Here is a 23,958-nt window from a genome sequence, read left to right as displayed (position 1 = left end):
GTAACAGCGTCTCAGGAGATGCCCCATCAGACTCACATTGTAGAGGATGTCGGTCCATCCCTCCATGGTGATGCACTGGAAGACGGTGAGCACAGCGAAGAGGATGTTGTCGAAGTTGGTGATGCCGTAGTTGGGCCCTTGCCAGTACTCCCTGCAGGTGGTCCCGCTCTCGCACTGCCGGGCAGGGGGCTCCTCTCCGCACGGAAAATCTCCCACCTCGTCACCTGCAGAGAACAACAACAGGGAAAACGTCACCGACCGAAACCATTCGAGCAGCTGGTGCTGCTGCATCCTCCCTGCACCGCTGCAGGGACGTCTGCTCCAGTTCAGGCTTCCTCGTGCTGCTATGGGCATGTAAAAGTCATTACACCCATACAATCATTTATATATGTTGTAAGAGATGGTTTAGTGGTAGGGTGGAGCAAAACTATCCCTGAAGTGCCTATAATTTAAAGTTTGTCCAAGTGTTCAGCCATGTCATACATGACAAATAGCACAAAAACAACCCAGCATATTAAAAGTAAGACCTTAGAGACCACGCACACTTCAAACACGAGCCAACAATAGACCCTCACAGAGCACAGCTAAGTGCTGACTATTGGCACTATAACATTAAAGCAAAAGGGCAAATTCGTCACCAGTGGCTTAAGCAAGACCTGCTTGCAGACAGCCCAAAATTGCCCAGATACAGATGTGAGACCACAGCTGCATGAGGACCCCCTGGCTTCAGCACAAGGTGGTGCCACCACCGCAACCTGCGAGTGGCCTAAGAGCTCCACCCCCTCTGTAAACCTCATATTTCTGCTCAAAAGGGCAAAGCTATGGAGTGCAGGTACACATGGCAGGGAAAACATCCAGCTGGCAACCTCATGTGCAGCAGGGATGGGGTTTCTCTGCTGAGTTCCATGTCAGACCCAAAGAAGTCAAAGGAGGAAGGGTCTGTCACCACTAAGGACCACAAGGGACGGTCAGAAGGGTGGTCAGCATCTTCCAGAGTCAGCTGTGAAGTCTGGAGCATTGCAGCCCTCCAGAAATGTTGCAAGCACCAACAGTTCGGAAAACTGAAGTGCTGGGTTTTCGAAGTAAATAAATAGAGCAAGTAATATTCCTGTTTACACAGAGATGCAATTTGGGGAATATTAAAGGGTTTTAAAAGTGACACGTTACGGTAATGGAGCAGCAAACTGCACAAAATCAGATTCACCAGGGGGAAAACAAGATCAGCGCTAACAATAATTAGGAATAATCATTCCATAGAGCAAAGTCTGCAGGAGGAAAACAAAATCGTCACTGTGGCTCCAGGATATATATATATATATATTTACGTTTGTGTGATGTGTTTTCCTGTTGACTCAACACCTTAATACAGGGCATCTCTCTCCAGCTCCCATATGGGTCACCACAGGCTTTCACAAGGGCTTACTAAGACAAGTCTACAAAAAGAAAATACTGAATTTGGTTCTCACAGACCATTTGTACCCTAAAAGAGAATCCAGTGTTATCTCTGTTTGGCCTTTTGTTGTCAGGTAATGCTCTTGAAAATATAATGCATGTCTACTAAGTAGGATTATGGGGGGTTGTTTTCTTCTTTTTTCTTACTTTCTGTAAGAGAAACCAGAACTGGTGCCCCTATCCCATGGCTGGAGATGACAGAGAAAAGCAGAGTCTCAAGGGAAATTGGGAATCAAACGTGATGCCCTTCTACCCTGGAGCACTTGGGCTGGCTCATCTGCTTTAAAATCATCGTGTCTCAGCACAATAGGAGGATGTGGGGTGAAGAAAAGAAGTCACACATCTGCTGGAACATGCACTGCCATTCATTTTTACCCATTTTTCACTAAAATAAAGTTTTCACTGGCTTAGAACAGGCTGAGTGGCAAAGGCCTTGAATGACCCTTTCGCCATCTTTTGGTCCCCAATATCCCTCTTGATTGCAGTTTATTACTGACCTACCCAGGGCTTGAGCAGCGTTTGCTGTTGACACCTCTACTCGGTTCCCCCATGATGTCCTGGAGTAACAGCTGGTACCTCTCGTACAGCTCCTGATTCCAGGAAAAATCTCAATTGTTTGCTCAATTTGGGGCATCATCCTCCAATATACAACCCTCTGGTAGAGGCATCTCTTTCACAGGGTTCACATTTCCACCCCTAAGCCCGTGGTATCAGTCCCGGTCTTATTAATGCACCTCTTTGGAGACGATGAGCACTTAGGCTTTAAAAAGCTCGGCTGATGGTTTTGCGGGATGCTCTTGCTGCTCCGCTCACAAGGGACCGCAGCGCCAGGAAACCTCACCGCTCTCCGCCTTTCCAGAAACACCATTGCCCCATTTCCCGCCGAGCGGGGGGAATCGATCCCTGTAATTCATCCCACGAACAGCTCGTCAGCCCTTGAGAAAAGCAGAGACCGGTGCCTGTAAACGCAGGCGCTTTCCCACACCGCCTGGCGAGGGGGCAAGGGGGGATGAGCCCGGCCATGCCGTGTCCCCCACCGAGACACCAGGTGCTGCGACGCAGAGATACACAACGCGCACACCAGTTTTTCGGCCGCGCTCCCAATTCCCAGCTGGGGGCCGCCCAGCAAGCGAGAGTCACCTACACATGACATTACACGTGACTAAAATCTGTTCTCTGTCCCCAAGCCTGGCAGAGCCACCTCTCAGTCATCACTGATGTCAGAGCCTTGTCTGCAGAGAGTGCAAGCAGATTTGGGCTGTCTTTTCCCATTTAAGTTAACTAGTTTCTGAGAAGAGGGGAAAAAATTATATCAATTTTTTAATCTTTCTTCTCTTTAGCCCAATGGCTAAAGTCAGCACATTACCCTGTTTCCCCAAAAATAAGACACTACCCCCAAAAATAAGCCCTAGCTTGATTTTTCAGGATGCTCAAAATATAAGCCCTACTCTAAAAATAAGCCCTAGTTACAGTTCATTAAAAAAACAGTCAAGTTAAATAGTGCCCAGGCCGCTATACGTGTAAAAAAGGAAGCACCTTTTGAAGCAAAATTTGTATAAGACCCTGTCTTATTTTTGGGGAAACGGGGCAGCAAGATCCTCAGAGCTTAGCCTGCAGCCGTTCTCTGCAAATGAAGGATGCAAAGAGAAAAATCACCCACCTCATTCTAAGGCTGCAATTTAACAGACCTGAAAGTGCTCCTGGAAAATACAAACGTGTTGGTAATTGCTTTCTCCTCACCATCCCACCAAAAGCACTGGTGCTCCCTGCACACCTATATTGCCATTGTTACTGTTCCTCTGTAATTGCTGAGACAGTGCGGGGGGCCGTGACCTGTTCTGCTCGCCATGAACACACCACACCCCCCCCACCCCCCAAAAAAACCATCTTCCTCCCCTACAAATCCAGTCCAAAAATTCCCTCTTTTTCCCCAAGAATCGTTGTGCTCCGCTCACAAGCCATCTCTAAGCACCTGACTGTCCTTTACAAGTTGTGTTCTGGTTTTATAATGTTATATAGGAACGTAAGCAAAAAAATTCACCGTGATTTTGCAAAGCTCTGTGTGAACTGAATATGTTAAACTGTTTCCATGTCCTTGTTACAAAGCACTGTGAAGGATGCCCAGGGATTTGGCTGGGATGTTGGTTTATTACCGTTTGAACGCATACAAATAAATCGATATTACAACCTGTTAGTGATAATCACTGAGAATACAAGACTGTGTTTTTAAAGATGGTCAATTGTACTTTAAGTTGTAATCTTTTGCAGACAAAAACAACATTTTTGTCTGTGGATCACCCAGATAACCAACATATATTATCACTGCTACAAAGGAATATTTTAAAATTACACTAAAAAATGGGTGGGTTCTGGGTTTGTTTGTTTGTTTAAATTTGGGATAAGTTCTGAGCCATGGACAAGCAGGTGGCTTTGACACAGCAGCGGGTCCCAGCGAGGGTCTCTGGGCATCACTCCTCTCCACCTCCATCTCTGGGGTTAATCATTCATCCCCATGCAGACACATTCACCCAACTTCCCTTGCCCTGCTCTCTTCAAAGGACACTTTTATCCTTTCTCCATCAAAGGGCTTCTTGCCTTCCATCTATTGCTCCCCCCCTTGTTTTTTGGTCACTCCCAGTCTTCCCAACCTCACTGTTTCACCCTGATGTCCTCATACCCATGCAACTTGCTCCAGAAACCTTGCAAGGAAATTCAGTGTTCAGCAGCTGTTTATAAAGCTAAAACCAATGAAAATGTAAATGGACACCAAGGAATCAAAAAGATAACAACAAAGCCCCCCTCCCTTCAACAAACTGGAACAACAGGGATGTGGTTCTGCATTTCTGCTATGAAAAATATAATCCCATGACAGGCAGCCCTCAGAACCTTCATCTCACTCTTGTGTAGACCTAACACAAAAGCTTGTTACCTCTTAATGTAGGTGGGTAAAAAGAGAAAACAATGCAATAAACGTAGACGAGGAAAAGGAAAAGCAACATAAGAGCAGTATAGAAAGCATCCCAATCAAACGGAGGGGGCTGGAAGCATCAGGATGATATGCTGGGGTGGGAGTGAAGCTCGACACTCACCTGTCTCATTAGAGAAGCAGGTTTTGTGGAACTTGCCCATGTAGAACTCCAGCCCGATGATGGCAAACATCACGATGGCGAAGAAGAGGAGCAGCCCGATCTGAAGCAAGGGCACCATCGCCTTCATGATGGACTTGAGGACAACCTGCAAGCCTGTGGGGACAAAGCAAAACACGCAAACGGTGAGGGAAGGAAAACAAGGGCTTGGGGTGGGGTGAGGTAGGAGAGAGAGGGTTCTAAGGATTGGCAATATCGAGCAATGCTGCTTTTCCCAGGGTGCAATAAAGATGATGCTACAGCCATAATATACTCAAGATGTGAGAGAGACAAGCAGGAGATTTATCTTTTTCTGACTCCTTTTCTTGAAATCACAGATTCAAAGCTCTCTCCAGCTTCAGAGACCAAAAAAATGACTTTTCCTGAAGCCGGTGGAGTCTTAAAACTCATCCTGGAGCTGGGCCAGGTCCTTAAGGCAGCTCCTATGGATGCAGGAGGATGCGCTGCTGTGGTACCCGCTGTCCCGGGGTCAGGATGCACTAAGCTGTGCAGGAGCTGCCTCCCCCTCTATAAGGCACAAAAAAGCCACGATGCTGCCATGTCTTTCACATCCCATTGCTGGAGAAACAAAACCCTGTCTCCAGGGCGACCCATCCACAGCTTTGCCACTGGCAGCAAAACTCATTTTCAATTAAAACCAAGGGAGATAAGGCTGGGGAGATGGAAATGTCAGATAACGTCGTACAGTTGCACATAACAAAAATAGTTAATTGATATGCAGCTGCTGAAAGACACCTTGGTGACTTCTCCTAACGTATAGAGAATGCTCATCATTGTCTTGCCACCTTGCACAGCACTACAAAGGTTGATCAGGTACGTGCCTAAAAATAAAGCCTGAGGATCTGTTGGAGAGGAAAAATACTTAAGAGTGTAGAAGAAAAGCACACACCATGCTTGTGTATGAGTGCAGGAGGAAAAAACTGCAGCATACTCAGCTTTCACAGCATCGCTGAAAACAAGGCTGTAAGCAACAGTGTGGGGATATTGATGGTTCTAGGGCCTCAGCAAGGTGTGATGTAGTCCCTCACTGGAGCATTCAGACCCTTCACATTAGCATTTAAAATATTAATATATCAAGCTGCCCATTGTGTAGGCAGCACCTGCTCCTTCCCTTCATTTTTTCACCTTATCCAAAGGGTAAAATCCCCAGTGCAGGATGCTCAGCTGGTAAAAGCTGTTAAAAGATCCACACTTGGGGTTGGGAGCCTGAAAGTTGCAAATTTGGGTCTTAGGTCTTCAGACCCCAGAGAATCCATTCGGCCCTGAAGGCTCTGCTGAACCCCAACCCCTCCTGCTCACCTGCAAAATTTGGGAGGGCAGTGCTGAAATCAGCAGGCTGTACCCAAAACAGGGAGACACAAAACCAGAACCTCCCAAAGGCAGGAGCCACAGACCGTGATGAAGCAGAGGGAGAAAACGTTGCTCAAAAAAAGTATGAGACATCCCAAAAGCCATAGAGCTCCTCTGAAGATGACGTTATCGTGACACTCACTTGGGATTCCCGAGACGAGCTTCAGAGGTCGCAACACCCGGACGGCTCGCAGGGTCCGCAGGTCAAAATCAGTCCCAGCAGTTGCTAAAATCCTAATTGTAAAAGCAAAGAGAGGTGCAAAAGATGAGATTAAATGCAAATTCCTGTATCCAAACCACGGACAAGTCTTGTGTAAAACCAGCAAATATTCAAACTGCTTTAGACTTTGTACCTGTGATTATATTACAAATTGTGTCCGCTGAAAATCATCAATTCAGATGCTCCTCCAGAGCTGCTGAGTCTTGCTTAGCTTATAAGAAAATCCAAAATATCTGCCTGTTTATGGGGCTATTTATACATAGTGAACAGGGCTGGGTCTGGCCACTGAAGAGCAGCACCCTGTGCTTACAGTAAAGCATATATATCATTTTTTCAGGGTAAAGTAAGAGGGAAATAAACCTCTCACTTATGCTAGAAATTATCTGCCAGAGCTTCTCCCTATAATAAATTCAGCAATCACTCACGTACTGATGTCTGGTGTTTCCTAATAGCTGAAGGAGTTTCTAGGTAAACAGTTTACTCTGTATGTGCTAAATTAACTTTTGTTGAGAGTATCTTATTTGAGGAGAATATCCAGTGAGTGAGTGCAAGTACTTCCTCTGATACACTGCAGTTACTCTGATAAGAAATACAACCCCCAAACCAAATGATTCTTAAAAATTAAAGTGCATGCAAAGGAAATGAAATGCCTTCAGTGTTCCAGCAGAAGAAAAAACTATTGTCACAGTGTCCACAAGCCACAATGATGCAAAGTCCTTAAGCAAAGAGCCTGCAAGGCACATGGAGAGCAGAGCAAACCCCTGTTCATGAGTTACTGCAGCACTTGTTATGATGCTTCAACTGAAATATTCTTTATTTGAGACAGGGCTTTTCTAGCACAAGCCAACTACGCAGTTAGTCCAGAGTAAAAAACCTCTTATTAGCTCCCCCTTGACAGCACCATTTAAAGTGATTTTAAGCAATTGCTGTTAATTTTTACCAGGTTTGTCCCCAGGTTGTTTTACCAAGGTGGAAGTAGCTGAGCACCCAGCCCACCAATGGGGTCTGCAAGCCCCCAGGCACTTGGTACCCACCATAGAAGATCTCAACGCTTTGTTAACCACAATGACTGATCCAACCCAGCACTGTGCCAACCCTTCCCCAAGAGGGACTTGCAAACCCAGCTGAAACCCGGGATTCCAGAGCTGGGAGAAGGCTGCCAGACCTGGGCACTGAATCCCTGGGGATTAAACACCCAGACACAGCAAGTGTCCCATGCTTGTGCACAGAGATGCTGAGCGCCCACAGTGTGCACCCGTGATTTACCTCCACCTGCCCAGGGGCCTTTTTTCTCAGCGCCTGGTAAGAGGCTGCAGAGCAGTCAAAAAAAGTATCAAGCTCCCATAAAAAATACTAGAAAAAAAGAGTATTTCAAATGAAACGTAGTTTTACTGTGTAATGTGTATTATGCAGGATGTCTGGCAAAGCTAGCTGCAGGTGACACAGTTGTGTAGGGAGCGTTCAGGGCATAGCCACACTCCGATATAAACCCTGTCCTTGAGTGTTGCCAAGCCTGGCTTAGGGAGGAGCGGGAGCAGCATCGCTGTGCGGAAAGGGCCAGACTCCATCAGCAGGAGGTGCTGGAGATCAGGAAAAGAACATGCTGAGGTGTTGGATGGCAAGAGAGGCAGCGCAAGCCAGGACCTGAGGAGCAGGGTATCTATATCTGAGACACCAGTTCTGACATTTTTAGGACCAGAAAATTCACATTGCATCAGCAGTTTAAACATAAGCAACAGGAGACAATTTAAACTAAGAACCATCGCAGTCGGAGACTTCTAATTTAATCTTTTGCACCCATGACAATGATTGCATTCCTTCTCTCCATCTTCACAACTTAATAGCTCACTTATAAACCTCGGCAGCCTGGGAACAGCGCACGCTTCAAGTCAAAAGATAATCTCAAACATCCACATTGGATGTTGCTACTAACAGCACAATTAGTCTCCAGTGAGCTAAGATGGATTTGTGCTGTCATGAGGCAGAGCTCTGGTTTCTGGTACAAGCTGAGAGGAGGGATGCTTGATCCGCTCATTGCTTCGTTTCCAAATTCAAAGACAAAATAGAAGGGAATGGGGGACCCCACCAATTAGTTCCATGGTGCCGGTAAATGTTCCAGTGGCTGGAGATCTTTGATCCAGTCCCGTCTTCCTAACAAACTACAAACAGTCTGCTCAGATCATGGCAGCCCTTCCCCCAGCCAAACACCCCATCATTCATTAATTCCCACATCATTAGTGCTGTGATCCCCTAGATAACCTTTGCCTAGGTACCATTATTCTGTTTTACTTTTCCCCCAACTCCAGCTGAAAACTTGTAGAAGGCACAGTGGGTTAGGCCAGAACAAGGTGGAATTATCATTAGAAATAAGAGAAATATAGAGATCAAAGGAGCTGTCTGACAAGCACAGAGCATCCCTGGCTGCACAGCCAACAGCCCAGAACAAAGCAGAAGTGATGGGTGAACCAGTGCTGGAAAAGCTGTGAAAGCTGAAAAAATAGCAAAAGAGAAGATTTTAGGAGATAACCTTGCCAGGAAGAATAAATGAATTGATCTGCAGCCCTTTTTGCATCTTAACAGATTGTAACATGGAGATCTGATAGCTTTAGGATGTTGTATTTGGTAGCACTTCAAGTGTTTAAGTGCAATGAAATGAACTCCTCCTGCGAGCAGGATGGGCGAGCATCAAACCCCCCGTGCTCCCATGGTGCTGGGGACCTGGGCACGCGTCCTGCCAGCCCAACCATGCTCAGGACGGCTGCACTTCTTCCCCACTTTCATGATAACTTGATTCAATGCTGCTTTCTGCATCACCACCTTCACTACTAAGCTCTGACTGACATCTGTTCGCAGAGACAGAGGCCACATTTGTGATAAGCACTTGATAACTTGTGTTCTGGCAAAGCCTGGAATAAATTATAAAATTAGCTTATTCCTTTGGGTATAAAAGAAAGCAAAGAATGAAGGGAAAGTTCCTTTCTGAGCGTTATGCTAACATAAATAATTAGCAATTTGTTTCTTAAAGTACCTCGGAGCTCAGGATTTCTGTGTACTGGTTCAGCAAGATGTACGATGCTGCATTTTTCAGAACGACATGATAACGAAGCCCTGACCAAGCAAAATGCCTTAAGACTCCTTCAAGCTTAGTCCCAGATCTCTAAACCCAGGGACTGGAGCAGGAAAACCTAACTCAGCTCCTCAGGATCATCCCCACCTTGTCATTGCTCCTTAATGGCCTTTTAGTGGATTTATTGAATCTTTTCCAGATGGTCTCTCAGGGAGCAGGTGACAAAGGTGCTTTTGCTTCTCCCCCAAGGCAGGAAGAGAAGGAACAGAAATCCAGGAGACATCCCAAGCAAGAGCCAAGAACAGAAAAGCACAAATACAGGGTTTCTATAGGTGTCTGCACTTGTAGGAGCAGCCACAACGCAGGTCCAGCCTCAAAGAGCAGTCGGCAAGGCCACACTCAGCACATACATATCTGCAGGTGACGGATTGTGTTTTCCATCATCTCCTGGCATCACTGTCTATGAATCACAACGGTGCAGGGGGAACTGGGACTGGCTGCAAGTCCAGCAGCTTCAGCGCGTCTGCTCGTGAGCCGATAACGCGCAGTCACGGCAAAAAGCAGCGGGATTAATCACCGAGAACGATTAACACTTCCAAGGGGATCTCGCTACTGGACAGCACAGGTGCCAGGGCAGGTTCACCCAGAGGACGAGTTGCATGAATTGCAGGCAATTTTATCATAGCTTTTCTATTTATTATAAACTCTAGTCCTAGAAAGTAAGCGAAAGCAGCAATTTTTTCAAAGACTTTATCCCAAGCACCCGTTCCTAAGAACCGAATCAATCTCCTCAGAGGGATTAGAAGAGAGGCTAAATACCCACCAGATAGCTTTCCTCAATAAAAGATAAAACTCGGCAGCAGTACAGCAGTTGTCTTATGAAAAGAAACAGCAGTCGCCACTTCTTACCCACAGATTCAGCCCTACCAAATGCAGACACCTTGGGAACATCAACCTCAAGATCTAGAAAACTCCAGTAAATCACCCTATTCCCAGAGTCTTTGGGCACAGGCTGCCGACGTTTAACAAGCCCCAGTGACCCCCAGGAAATAGAAACCAATGGGAAAAATAAATATCTCCATAAGTATTGTTTGACTCCTATCTAGGAGTGGTCCATGAGCTGACCATCATCTCAATCTGTGCTGTGACCCTCGCCCACCCACTCCTTATAATTCCTCCTCTGCTGCTCAAGAGTGGAGAAGGTCCCTGACCTGGTTGGACTCGATGATCTTGAGGGTCTTTTCCAACCAAAATGATCCTGTGATTGCACATATGCAAGGTGAAATCTGGTGGAGTCACTAGGACAGCGGGTGGAGGAGCTGCAGGAGGAAGGGACCAGGTTATGCTGGTTTAGGGAAGGGAGATAAGAAATAGAGTATTATTGGAGGCATCCCGGTAAGAAATCTAGGTGGCCTTTGGCACTGACCGCCAAGATCAGTAAAGCATCAACAGCAAACAGGCAGCACCGTGGAGAAGGTGGCACCAAGGTCTCTGGTAACTTGTGGCACCTGGGCATCACTTGCCTCCCTTTCCTGCCATGTACCAGCAAAGTCTTGGCAGCACATGAAGCCAACAAGTAAGACCCACAGGGAGAAACCACACCAGCTGCACACCCTAAAGGCTGCAAAAGGACCCAGCAGGTGCTGAGAGTGGACATCTCTCTGCTGAGAGGCACCCCAAATCAAGTATTTTTCATTTCCTTAGCTCCAGAGCACACACTGAAGAGATGGGTCAGTAAAAGCTGGTGATGTGGTCTGAATTATTTCCTTGCCCAGGACCGGAGGGCAGGTCAGTGGAGGCAACCAGCCAAGAGATGCCAGGAGCCCCTTGGACACCGGCAGCCGCTCTGTTCAGTGCAGCAAGCCTGGTTCAGGTTTGGACCACAACAAAACAGCCACCGGTCCTGCTGCTCCTGGTTCTCCCAGCCACAGCACAAACCTGCACGTGAGAGATGACTGGAGCTGTTGGAAAGATGCCCCTTTTCACTCAGTTTGATTTCATGGTGTGTGAGCTTTATCTTGACTACCAAAGACACACAGCTGATGCCAGGTCTGAGCTGATAAGTGGATCTGGCATGCTAATTGCACCGTTTAATTTATGGCACTACGAGGTTCATCTGTTGGCTCCATCACTACATCAGTGACTTCCCCACCAGCTGTGCCTGGTCCCTCCCACATGAAAAGCCCCAACTTGCCAGCTCCCTGCCTCTCCTTCAGGTGACAAACACTAAGTCTAACCACCAAAGCTGGTATCTGCATATTGCACCTAAGCCTACTCCTTCTCTTCAAAGCACATCTACAACACTGTGTATCAGGTCCTAACCTTTTCCCTAACATCAGCTTACTCAGAGCAATTCAGGCTGATCCCCTTGCTGAGATAAACATGTTTGTCCCAAACTTGAATGAATCCATCAAAACAGCCTTCACTGTGGTGAAGCGACTTCTCTTTAGCTATAACATGAAGAGAACACAGGGCAAAATAAAATACACTAATAACAATATTCAATGATAAGGGGTTGCTCTGCTTCAGAGGCACAAACAGCAAATTAATCCCTTGATCTCACCTCAAACAGGTGCATTTCTGAGACTTTAGTAACGAGCACTAAACTTTCCACCAGCCCCCAGCACAGAGCGAGCTGCCTGGACATGAACCCAACTCTCTCATCATCTTTACATGGCAGAAACGCTCCTGAGTTCTGGGAGGGGACACAGCAAAAGGAGAGCAGGATTCCTTCCCCACAAATCACCTGCAACCTACTTTCCTGACTCTAATTCCTTAGCCGGGCTCCAGGGAGAAGCCAGGGAGAGCAGCCTCTGCAGACACACACTCCTCTGCTACAGCGAGACATTCAGCGTGCGACGCTCCAACAAAATAAATGCAGTTTTACAGGGAGCTGAGGGCTTGGCTTCTGCTCAGGATGAAGGACGATATTTTAGTTACGAGGCAATTGCTCAAATAAGTCCTTGTTGCTTCTACACAGGAGAGATGTGAACGTACCACACCACAGAGTAGACAAAGAGGCTCATCCGCAATAAGCGGTGACAGCTGGCAGCAAAACGCACACGTCCAAAACATTTTGAGCTCACACTGGGAAAACTGAGCACGGAGGAGTTAAAACCATCCGGTGCTTCATTGTGGCTGGAAAGTAGGTCATACCTTGAGTCTCGCTTCATTAACATCACAAAGGAGAGACAGACACTGCTTTACTTCTTAGAAAAGGGCATCCCATTCTGTACCTGGTATTGGAGGATGTGGAGAGCAGCAGCCAGGAGCCCAAAGCATTTTTCTGGAGATGTCTGGGGTCACACATCCCACACCTTGGTCTCTTGTGCATGGACAAGCTAAGAAGGGTTAGTTTGGTAGCAAACAAGATTCTTAAGGAAGATAGGGGAATTTCAGGGTCAGTAAAATGTTTTGAGTACTTTAGGGTGTGAGGGAGGAAGAGAGACACAAAATATCACTTGAGATTGTTTGTATCATTTGTCAAATTCGAAAATGAAGTATTCTGACTTTTAATGTGTTTTCTTTTTTAGCAAAAGCAATTCACGTCAAGTCTGCAAATATTTTTTACTTGATTTAAAGCTGCCATTTTCCTCAGAAATGCAAACCCTCAAATCCTGCGTGCATGAAAAATACCCCTCAAACTAGACACTACTTGTTATTTCTCTGCCAGAAAGTCGGGAGGAGTGTGACTCTGCTCTCTAAGAGCTGGTGGTTCGAAAGTGGGCAAAGGGCACAGGACAGCTGGTCGGTGGATGGGGGATGCATTTTTCTGCCAGGTGGGCTAGCAGGGCAGCACAGGCACCGCGGGAGGTAAGAGATCTGAGTCACTAAAAGCACATGTCCAGCCCTCCTTCCCTACAGAACCCACCGAACAAGAGCGTCCTTGCCAGACTGCCCTGGGAGCGCTGACGAAATCCGTGTTATTTGGAACCAGAACCACATCACCCTCTGCATTTGGCCGGTCCCCAGAAGTAGTTGTTCAGGAGTTGAGCAGAAAATGTCATCACTATCAAATTACACTAGTGTTTAAAAAGCAAAACAAAACGGTTCGAAGACTTTTTAGCAGGGTCTGTTGCGATAGGACAAGGGGTGATGGTTTTAAACTAAAAGAGGGGAGGTTCAGGCTGGACATGAGGAAGAAATTGTTGTCCCTGAGGGTGGTGAGAGCCTGGCCCAGGTTGGGCAGAGAGGTGGTGGATGAACCATCCCTGGAGACATCCCAGGCCAGGCTGGACGGGGCTCTGAGCAACCTGAGCTGGTGAAGATGTCCCTGCTCATGGCAGGGGGGGCACTGGGTAACAAGTTAATTTAATCACCTGGTTTTTGCACCAGTTTAGAACCATCACAAGCAGATGATACACTGAGCATTTAGTTCACAGCAAACTGCTTAAGCTGTGGATGAGAGCAAACGCTGAACTCCAGAGGGGCTGGGGCAGAAACTGGGTTTGCTGTTATTCCCCACGTGCATGTTAAGTGGCTCAGACTGCTTCCCAAGGTCATGGGCTCCAAGTATCTACCACATTACACTACCTCGTTAGACCCTTGGGCAGTGCTGACTCCCTCACCTCTGCCTGCCATTCTGTGCCTTCCCAGACATGCTGGATGATGCTGGAGTTGAGTTCAACCACACAAAACAACCGCACCCCATCCATCTCTGGCAAATATCCCCACACAAAATGCCTCTGACAGTCCAGTGTTTGGACAAGGACAAAGACCAGAAAGCTATCAGGTACCTGTTTAAGCGGGCACAGAGATTCTCGTCCCCTTGAAGCCTGGCCAGGGGGCTGGTCACCACCCACAGCACAGCCATGGGACCCTTTGTCACCAAGGTCACTGCTCTCTGTGGGAGGGTTTGCCCATGAAAGCTCTGAGCAAGCAGAGAGATGCACATGTTCCTCATACTCATCCCATCCAAATCTGCTGCCCTCAAAGAACCCAAACCCCAAGCATTTTCCACCTTGCAGTACATGCCATTGCCCAGAGATGCAGTATTGCCAGCAGTCACGCTCTAGAAATCAGTAGGTAGGCCCAAAATCAATAAGCCTGGATTAAAAGTCAAAACCATTTAAAAAAAAGAATAATATTAGGGCTCTCTATTTGTCCTGTGATTCCTCAGCTTCTATTGGCAGCTGGTGTGATGTTGAGTCTATGAGACACAAAAACCACACACTTTCAAACAAAAGCTGAAACTCTCCTCTTGACATGAGATTAATATAAGGCACTAGATATCATAAGGATTGCAATATAATATCTCTTATTTAATGCACACCTCATTGTCACTCTCCAAAGATTCTCACTCTTTCTCAGAATTTTTTTTTGGCCAGAACTATCACAGCAAATACGTGATGTTGTTCTAAGGAAAACACAGTTTGCCAAGACATCTAAAATATTGTGTATTCCCTCCATCTGCTTCTGCTAAATAAACCCAGGGCCTTATCTAATATAATGAGTAGATGCTGGCAATAATTACACAGCCATCTGTACCGTGCTTTAAACCTGTTGCAGGCTGCACTGTGGACACAGGAAAGTTGGAATTTATTCCTTCCATACTTAAAACAGAAATTGTAACTTCCCCCCTTCGCTTTGCTAGGATAATTTAGCCATATCGGCACGTGTGCTTGGGGAACAGTATTTCATGCAGGTGACAGATAAACTCCCTTTTTTCCCCTATTTTGCCTACACAAAGCTCAGCTCAGAGCCGCCCCAGGTGAGCTCTGTTTGCAGCACAAAGCACATTTCTGCCCAGCACTGTGCAACCACCACACAATATATTTCAGCAATCACGACATAACACAAGGGCCCTGCTGAGAACGAACATCCCAGAGGAGAAGTCCCAGAAACTTTAGGGCTTAATTAGAAAGTCTCTTCTGGCTACACTTGGCTGCTAGAACCACGGCATCCAAGTTACCAGCACTCAGATTTGCTGGGGAGTTACTCGCCTGATCATCCTCACCCAAAACGAGCCCGTAACTATTCAACAGTTTGAACAATCTCATTTTTTAATAACGCTTAAATCTTGTTTCTCCCCTGTGTGAGTCAAAAGGAGCAATCACAGCAGCTCCTCCTTGGCAAAGCTGGGGAAATAGGGATCGAGCTGCAGTGTCCAGGACCCCGCACAGCAGATGTGCAGCAAGAGGAGGATGTTTGCCTGAATTTACCCTCTGTGGGATGCGACTGTGTCTGTGAGAGAGCAGTAGCGCTCAGCTAATTTGCACCAGAGTCAAAAAACACCAAGGTCCTTCGATAAAGGGACTGGAGAAACAACAACTTGTTGCCTACAAGATCTAATTAACTAGATACACCCAGGTACACACTGGCCTGGAGTCAAGATGTTCCGATAATACAGTGCACGCTCAGGAGGCAACAGCCGATGACTGTGAGGATCCCCCCAACGCCAACACAAAACATGCCCATGATCACACTGTCTCTGAGCATCAGTTTGATGGTCCTGCTTTCCTCCCCACACGGGTTTCCCACTCTTTCCCCATCCCTTTTCACCCACCCCAGCATGAAAATCCCCTTCCCAAACCCACCATAAGTGCACAGACGCCTACAAGCCAGCAATGGCCCCACAGCCATGTCCCCCTGAGCAGAGCCAGCAGGACCTCAGACCAATGTCACTGGTGCAGGGAAGTGACATCTTTATAACAGGAGAGGGGAATGTGCTTAAATTAATCGACAGTTCGAATAACAGAGGTTTTCGCTCTCCGCTGGGCCGTTAAGAACGCCGGAATTGCTGCAGATAAAAGTCTGGCAGCATTTTCATCATAAGCTCAACATTTCTGGGCTGTGTAATCCAGCCATTAAAAAATATATGCTCTGGGCTGAAAACCTGACATACCAGGTCCCGGCACAGCAGTAAATGTTTGTGTTTTCCATATTTCCAGAGCTGTCCGTTTGGGTCCATGGGGCAGTTACAAGCCGACAGGGAGGAGATGGATATTAGTTTTCCGGGGGGGCTGTTCTTGCATCAGTCATGGGGTTTGGAGCCTCATTTCACTACACTGACCAGACAGACAAGTTTCTTCATGTGCTGCAGCCACCTGAAATACAGACAGAGTCCAGCAGACAAGACTCTGAGTTCACTGGATTTGCTGTGACAAGTTTTCCCGGTGACATGAAGGCAGACCTGAATTATGGGGCAGGAAAGAGAGATCTGTGGGGAATTTCTTCACTGCAAGAGAGAAGTATCCTGTGGTCCACTTCAGCTTAATGACAAGGCAGCACATGAGAATACAGCACCGAGGATTTTGGGATGGAGGCCAATAGCATCAAGATGCTTTTTGTTGATGCAGCCTATTGCTGTGAAATGGTCCAGAAATCCCTCCTAGCTTTTCGGCACTGGAGTTAAGTGTTTCATTAGGAGCTAAATCACCTCAGGCTTACCTCTAGAGCCAACAGAGAAAAGCACAAGCAGAGAAAAAGAAACCAGAAGCAGCACCCGGCAATCCCTGGTGTTCAAAACGCATGAGTCAGCTCCACCAAGGAGCAGCAAGAGCGGCTTTAAGCTCTGGCTTGAGTTTAATCATCGAGTGAGCAAAACAAGTTACTGTTTCACTCCACGCTTCTGTTTTCTCCTTGTAATATAACTCCCTTGCTTCAGCTGCAACTTTTAGGAAGGAGATGGTTCGCATTTGATTTGGTTTAAACCCTAAAGGGCTTGTAGCACCCAGCTCTAGTCTCTGCCCATTCGGTTCCTCTCCTGGTCATGACATCCCCCTCCATTAAATGACCCAACTCAATGCTCTCCAAGCAGAAAAAAATCCCCAAAAATGCAGCTCTAGGGCTGCACCCACCAACACACAGGGAGGAAAGGACCTCTGAGCACATTTCCAGCTCATCAGCACTGTGTTAACTGAGAGTTTGCACAGAGCAGACCATTGTCTAGACCGCGTTAAGCTCTGATCAGGGGAGGTGCGAGGAGGACACAACCGGGTTTTCAGAGTGTTTCTGACACTTGCTTAGTCATCGCCTTCCCTCTGGTCTCCTACCCATGAGCGATTCCTTCCCCTGGTAGCCCTGGAAACGGCGGGAGGAGGCAGCTCCAGATGTGGACATGGCAGCTCCAGATGTGGATATAGCAGCAAGGTGGCACACAGGGCGGGAAATCTGGGCTCCCGTTTTGTCCCCCTCACCGCCATCCTTGCCACCACCTTGTCCATCTTCCCAAAGCACACAGGTAATGGCTTGATTTGGTAATTCCTGTATCTAGAAACTCAAGGTGGGGTAGCAGATGCTGACAGAGGGCTGGGGATGAAATGCACCCATGGCACCGATGTCTGGGGAGACACCAGCACGAGAAGCACCTAAGAAATTTAAAGATCTTCTTCCATCAAAGCCCCAGCTTGTTTGGGGGTCTTCAGAAGCATTTTGCTTTCTTCGTGCTCTGATTCTTTCCCCGGTTCATTGCACTGGTCCATAGCTCAGGGCAGACACCTCCAACAGCTCTGCAGCGCCCAGCACGACGGCATCGCCGTCACGTTTCAGGGCTCTAAGTGCTGCCTCAAGTAACAGAAACGGCAGAGGAAAGCACAAAACATTGCATTGTGCAACGCCTACGTTAAGAGCCACCCCGGCAAAATGCAAATAGGTGGCATCATAGCGGCAATAATTCAAGCAAATCAAGAAGTATTGCTAGTTCTTAGAAAAAAGCATTCAGCAAAGAAGGGTTTTGTGCTGAAGAATGTCTTTTTTCCCCACTAAAAATGTTTGTTTTCAGGGAAACATCAATTTCAGTTTTCCAGTGGGAAAAAAACAAAACATTTTGCTTTTGTTTTAACTTCAAATACGACTTCAGACTTTATTTTTATTTGGTTTGCTTTAACTGCAAAGATACTATAAAACTGGTTGAAAGAAGGCATTTCCACTTAAAACCAGGTTGAAACTTCCCAGGGGAAACTCTACCTTTTGAAATAAAACTTTTGGAACCAGGATTTTTTCCACTGCTGTTACTCATTGGGGAAAAACCTGCATTTGTGGGCAGCCATTCGGCAAAACCTGGAGGGAATCTGCCCTTGCCCAAGCGAGCTCATCGCTCCTGCCCATTGGGATGCGCCATGGGGGTCTGAGCCACATGTGCGCCAGGGGACACAAGGTCCCCCCTCATTCCCAGCTCCATTTCTCAGGGAAACCCACTCGCCTTTCCAGCTGCCGATGGCTCAGACGACTGATGGCACTTTGATATCTGTAGGAGCGTGCTGTTTGTCACAGTAAACCGCATTTCTGGCAGGCAAGGAAGCTCCTTCGGTTTCTTGCGACTCGTGGAGAAGCAATGGATTTATGGTGGCCCTTTGGCTTGTCACATTGCCCAGTAGGCCTGACATGGTACGGAGGTAAGGGCAGGAAAGCTCAGTTAAACACAAACACAGGTTGCTGAGGAAGAGCAGAAGGTTCAAGGTGGGTTTTGCAGCTCGAGGAGGAGGTGGGGAGTGAATGCAATGCTGGGGCAAGCAAGATCCACCTCCGAAGGAACATACTTGGCTAGATGTGCCCTGCACCTGGAGGACAGGTCTCAGGGCTGTGCAGGATGCAGATCTCCAGCAAAGTTTCCAGCAAATGAGGACGAGTCAGGTTGTAGGAAGGAGAGAAAAGCAACAAGGTAAAGCGAGAGAGGCTGGAGGATGCCAAGCAACATCAGTTTGGCTTTGCCAAGAGCACAGGATGGAGCTGGAGTGCTAAAGTTTGCACCTGGGTTCTGGAGATGCCAAATTTACAGGCTGTGGCAGAAATCAGGGTTTGGAATTTATCTCAGGCCCTACTCTTCTTCAGAAAAAAAGAGCATTTTAGCCTGGAAGTTTCCAAAAATCAGCAATGGAGATGGAAGCAGCAGGCAGTTCTCTGGGGCACACAGCTACACCCTTTATACTTATGCATCTTGCTTTAGAAAGGAGAGCAAGGCTCTGCTTGGGTAGATCTGCTCACTACTGGCAACAGCTTTTTCACTGTGATTTGAGTGTGGAGGTAAAGACATACAAGTTTGAACCCATCTCCTGCAAAGCCCAAATCAATGACAATTTGGTCAGTGCATCCACTGAAGCCATTTCACTGCAGCGGGTCCCCAGTTAGAGCACATCAGTGCTGCCCCAACTTGTTCCACACAGCCCCATCACCTCTTTTAGAGGAGATACTGAATCCCCATGTATCCTGGTCATTGCTGTCCCAGCCCTCAGCATCTCGCACAATTCTGCTTGAGCCAGAAACTCATCCTCATATCTTATTCCATCTTAAATCACTTCAAACTGACCTACCAGGACTGATCTCTCCCCAACCCCATCACCTCTGGATTCTGAGTACAAGCTCTGCCAAAACCCAAGGTGGTGAACCTAAAATGAGGAGAAAGTTGAGGTGACCAAATTCATTACGCCAGTGACTGTTTTAACTCCTCAGCAGAGAAATGAGAGTCTGGAGCTGCACATGCAGCTACATCAAACCCCTGGAAGCCACCACTAATTACAAGAATTAAACTTACAATATTTCCATTTCCCTGACCTGATTGCAGGAGGGAAGACTTTTTCCCACCTTTTCATTTTCCTCTCTTGTTACACAAATGAGACAGCAGAATTTTAATGCGTCTTATGTGCTGTGAAAGCTAACAGCAAACGGTACCGCTCTGACCTTTTCAGTGCTTTGTAACCTGATCAGCTGTCCAGACCCACTCAGCCCCTTCTCCGTGCTCAACTGGGGTGAGCAGGGTGAAGGGGACAGCACCACATTGCTCAGAGCAAAACTGCTACGGGGCTTTCCTGGTGGGAGAAGAATGAGGTGTTGTGTTCTATGGCCTCGGCACATTGTATGGGATCAGCCAAAGGAAGAGAGTTGGGAGCAGAAAGGAGATATTGGGATAGATTGGATCTTGGGAACAATTTCTTCCCCAAAGGGCTGTGGGGCATTGGAACAGGCTGCCCAGGGCAGTGCTGGAGTCACCATCCCTGGAGGGTTGGACAGACGGACATGAGGTTCTCAGGGACATGGGGCAGTGCCAGGGGCTGGTTATGGTTGGCCTTGATGATCTTGAGGATCTCTTCCAAACAAATGATTCTATAATTTCGTGATTCTATAATTCTGCTTTGCTGCTCTAACACAGGCACTTGCCTCCTCCCCAGGCTCACGTCCCCATCTGCTGCCATCCCCGCTCCTCCAGCAGCCACGGAAGAGATGGTTCAATGCAGAGCACCCACATGCATGGACACAAAACAGCCCTGATGGGGAAATTGCTTCCAGCAGACAAACAAACCAAACCGTCTCTGTGCTCCACATCCAGAGCCCAGTTTGCATTGAACTGCACCACCTCAGCCATGGACGGGACGATCCCCAGACACAAGCTCACACATGGGACAGTGCATCTCCCTCCCAGCTACTTCAACAGCACAGAGGGTGTCTCCCCCAGCTCTTTCCTCCTCCAAAATCATCCTCTTCCACAGTCATTTAACCTGAAATCTCTTCTAACAAACTCCTCCCCACTGTAGAGAGAAAACAGCTCTGGCTGCCTTAGGCGAGCGATAACCTAGTAAATTTTAGTCCTTGCCTGTTATTGTATTACCACCAGAAGTACATGGATTGAGATAAAAGGCTCACCAGCACAGCCATAATTATATTACAAAGGTAATTATCTCCTCTTCCACCTTTGTGCTTTCCTTCTACAACGACTTTTCCAGCTAATGTTTGCGGCGACAAGGCCGGCCACCACAAAAATCACTGGCAAATGTAAAAATTAATTGCCTGTTCAGTGTGTGAGATTGAGCAGATCAAGGCCGAGGAGGAGGAGGAAGGAGCTGGGGAGCCATGGTTTTGGAACAAGTCAGAGCTCCCAGCTGGTGCCCACGTCCCACTGCAGAGCTGGTTGGGGCAACCTCAGGCATTCACCTTCAGACATGAGCACCCCAAATCACAGCAACACAGTCTCAAATACATATTTATAGAATTGTAAATAATTTTTGCTGAAAAAGACCCTGAAGATCATAGAGTCCAACCATTAACCTACCCCTAGCACTACCGCATGTTGCTGAGAACCTCATTTCTGCGTCTGTTCAACCCTGCAGGGATGGTGACTCCAGCACAGCCCTGGGCAGCCTGTTCCAATGTCCAACAGCCTTTTCCACTAATTTATTTTCCCTCATATCCAAGCTAAACCTCCCCGGTTTGCTTCAAGGCACCTGGACCATGGATTCTGCTCTCCAGACAGTTTCCAAACCACCAGGAAGACTGAGAGGATGTGAAAATAAAAATACGTTTTCATTTTGTGAACCCACTGATTCATGCAGCAGGGAGAATGCCATGCCGGCATCACCACACCAGCTCACCGTATTGCTGGCAGGTTGCAGATGAAAAGGGAAACTGAGGCACAGAGTGGAAAAGGGACCTCAGGGCAACACTGTGTGTGTCCCCCCAACTCTCACCCACCTTCAACTCCACCCAAATGGTCTTGCTGCATGAATTTGGACCAAAGCTGCTTTTGATCCATGAGCCATCCTCACTCGTGTTTCTAAGTGTGGAAGTAACACAAGGGCTCTTTGTGAGACAATAAATTACCCAGAATTGAAAGAGCTAAATATAATTTTAAACAAGCACACGTTGTACAGATCACAACACCAAGATGTCGGCTTACATATGTTGGGTGCATTGTTTCATGGAGGGTTTTTTTTTGTGCTTCATACCATTATTGAGTAGAATAAAATTACCACTTAAGACACTTAATTGTACTAATTATAAGCTTTTTGGGAACATTTTGAAAAATTACTGTCTTTTACCAATGCATAACTGACCACATGGTGTCCTCTATAGTATTACCACCAGTTTCTTCTTTCCAAATTAAGAGGTAGGACGGGACTTTGCAAAAGCTCCCAGAAGGATCAGTGTCCACAGCTTGCACTGTTTGTCTGATGCCATTGCAGAAGAGGATATTTTTTCCCCTTAATATTGCTCTAATGATTTAGAAAGTTCTCCTAAAAAGCCCAAAGTGAAAACACGTTTCAGCTGAGTTTCCTCAACATCAAAATTTGCACTTATTTTCCTAGGACTGAGAGTTCCGTGTCTGTGGGCCATTACTCCCCACCTCCAGTACTTCCCATTTTAAGATAGACCTAAAATGTTCCAGGACTTTGATCCCAGCCCTCAGAAACCATGCAGCAGCCAGCATCTCTAGATACCACAGAAGAACCAGCATGGACATGGGTGTACACCAGTGCTCTGCTGGGCACCAGCAGATCATAGAATCACAGAATCATTTTGGTTGGAAGAGATCCTCAAGATGATCAAGTCCAACTGTTAACCCAGCCCTGGCACTGCCCCAGGTCCCTGAGAACCTCATCTCCATCTGTCCAACCCTCCAGGGATGGTGACTCCAGCACTGCCCTGGGCAGCCTGTTCCAATGCCCCACAGCCCTTTGGGGAAGAAATTGTTCGCCAGATCCAATCTAAACCTTCCCTGGCACAACCTGATGACCTTTCTCTGTCTCTTCCCACTCAGTTGCGCTCATGACCTACCCAGCATCACGGTGTTTCATTTTGCCCTTGTGCTATCACAAATCTCAACCCTTCAGACTGTCCTGCATTCTCACAGTGATGCAGAGTCCTCACGCAGCATCAGAGCTTTTCTGTGCTTGGCACCAACCCTCCCAGCTCCTTCAAGGACACAGACCCCATCCCAAACAGCCCATGACATCCTCCCTGTGCACCACTGACCCTCCTGAGGACACCTGATGCAGCAGAAGGGTGTTTGGGGGAGTTACAGCTCCCTGATGAAGGGTTGTGTGGGAGCCAAGGCTTTGAAGCAGCATCACCATCGTGGAGGGATGGAGAACGATTGCATTGCAGGAGGACACAGTGGGAAGCAAGTGCTGCTGCATCCCACACCTGCCCTTCCAGCAGCATCTCCTGACAGCGCACAACTCCAGCAACAGCGTTTTCCAGCTTTGCAGGGTGCGCTTCCCAAAAACCCAGCCAGCTCATTCCAGAAACTGCCTGGGGAGGAGCCGGCCACCAGCTACGCATAGAGATAGGGCAACTGAGACAGGCAATTTGGCTGGGTTTAGTGCTTTCTGAGGTTTAAAACTTTAAGGTTGTAAACAGCTCTGCCCAGGTAGTTGCTGAGTGCAGCTGGATTAATCTGGATGAAGCAGTGGGGGAGAAGTAAAGTCAGATAAAATCAGTTGTGCAATCCAATGTGATGTTCCACCTGCCCCCACTGCTCCCCCTCTGCCTCCAAATGCGGCAGTTTAGATCCCCACGTGCTTACAGAAATACCTCTCGAACCCTTCATTTATCCCAGGGATCCGTCCCGCTCACCATTTCCAAGTGGGCAATGGCAGTAGCAAAGGAATCATAAACCAGCAGAATTTATCTGGTTCTGATTCAGGCAATGCAGACCCCAGCGGGCAGTGTGATGCTGCCAGCTCACAGGCACAAGCTCATTGAGTTCTGCACTGACACCAGGGCCAGACACTTGAAAAGCCCAGGGCTATGGAGCTGATGAGACTTCATCGAGTTAAAAATGCATATATCAAATTAGTTCTCTGAGTATCCTTATCCCCTGGCTTGGTACCCAGGCAAAAGCCACAGGAGAGCCAGCGCCTCCCTGCAGCACAATCTGTCTCAGAACCTCCACCACGAGTGAGTTTGGAAGAGCAAACAAGTGACAACCCCTCACTGCACCATCTCTCCTGGGATGGATTCTCCTCTCCCATTGCCAGCCCTGCAAGGTGTTCCCTCCAGCCAGGTCGAGC

At 47.5% G+C, this 23,958-nt stretch overlaps 1 protein-coding gene across 14 annotated transcripts in view; it reads right to left on the bottom strand.

Moving 5' to 3' along the window:
* CACNA1B (calcium voltage-gated channel subunit alpha1 B) overlaps positions 1-23,958 on the bottom strand; it is a 279,142-nt gene that overhangs the window by 174,924 nt on the left and 80,260 nt on the right. For all 14 annotated transcript variants that reach the window (XM_071817478.1, XM_071817476.1, XM_071817466.1 and 11 more), the window contains 3 exons: positions 6,091-6,182; positions 4,542-4,694; positions 37-224 (listed from right to left, as the gene is read on the bottom strand). In XM_071817478.1, coding sequence (XP_071673579.1) covers positions 37-224; positions 4,542-4,694; positions 6,091-6,182 — 433 coding nt within the window. The remainder of the gene's footprint in view (positions 1-36; positions 225-4,541; positions 4,695-6,090; positions 6,183-23,958) is intronic.

The sequence above is a fragment of the Patagioenas fasciata genome, chromosome 20 (assembly GCF_037038585.1).
Source record: "Patagioenas fasciata isolate bPatFas1 chromosome 20, bPatFas1.hap1, whole genome shotgun sequence".
In the NCBI taxonomy this organism is placed as follows: Eukaryota; Metazoa; Chordata; class Aves; order Columbiformes; family Columbidae; genus Patagioenas; species Patagioenas fasciata.
This window is presented reverse-complemented; position numbering and strand designations above follow the sequence as displayed.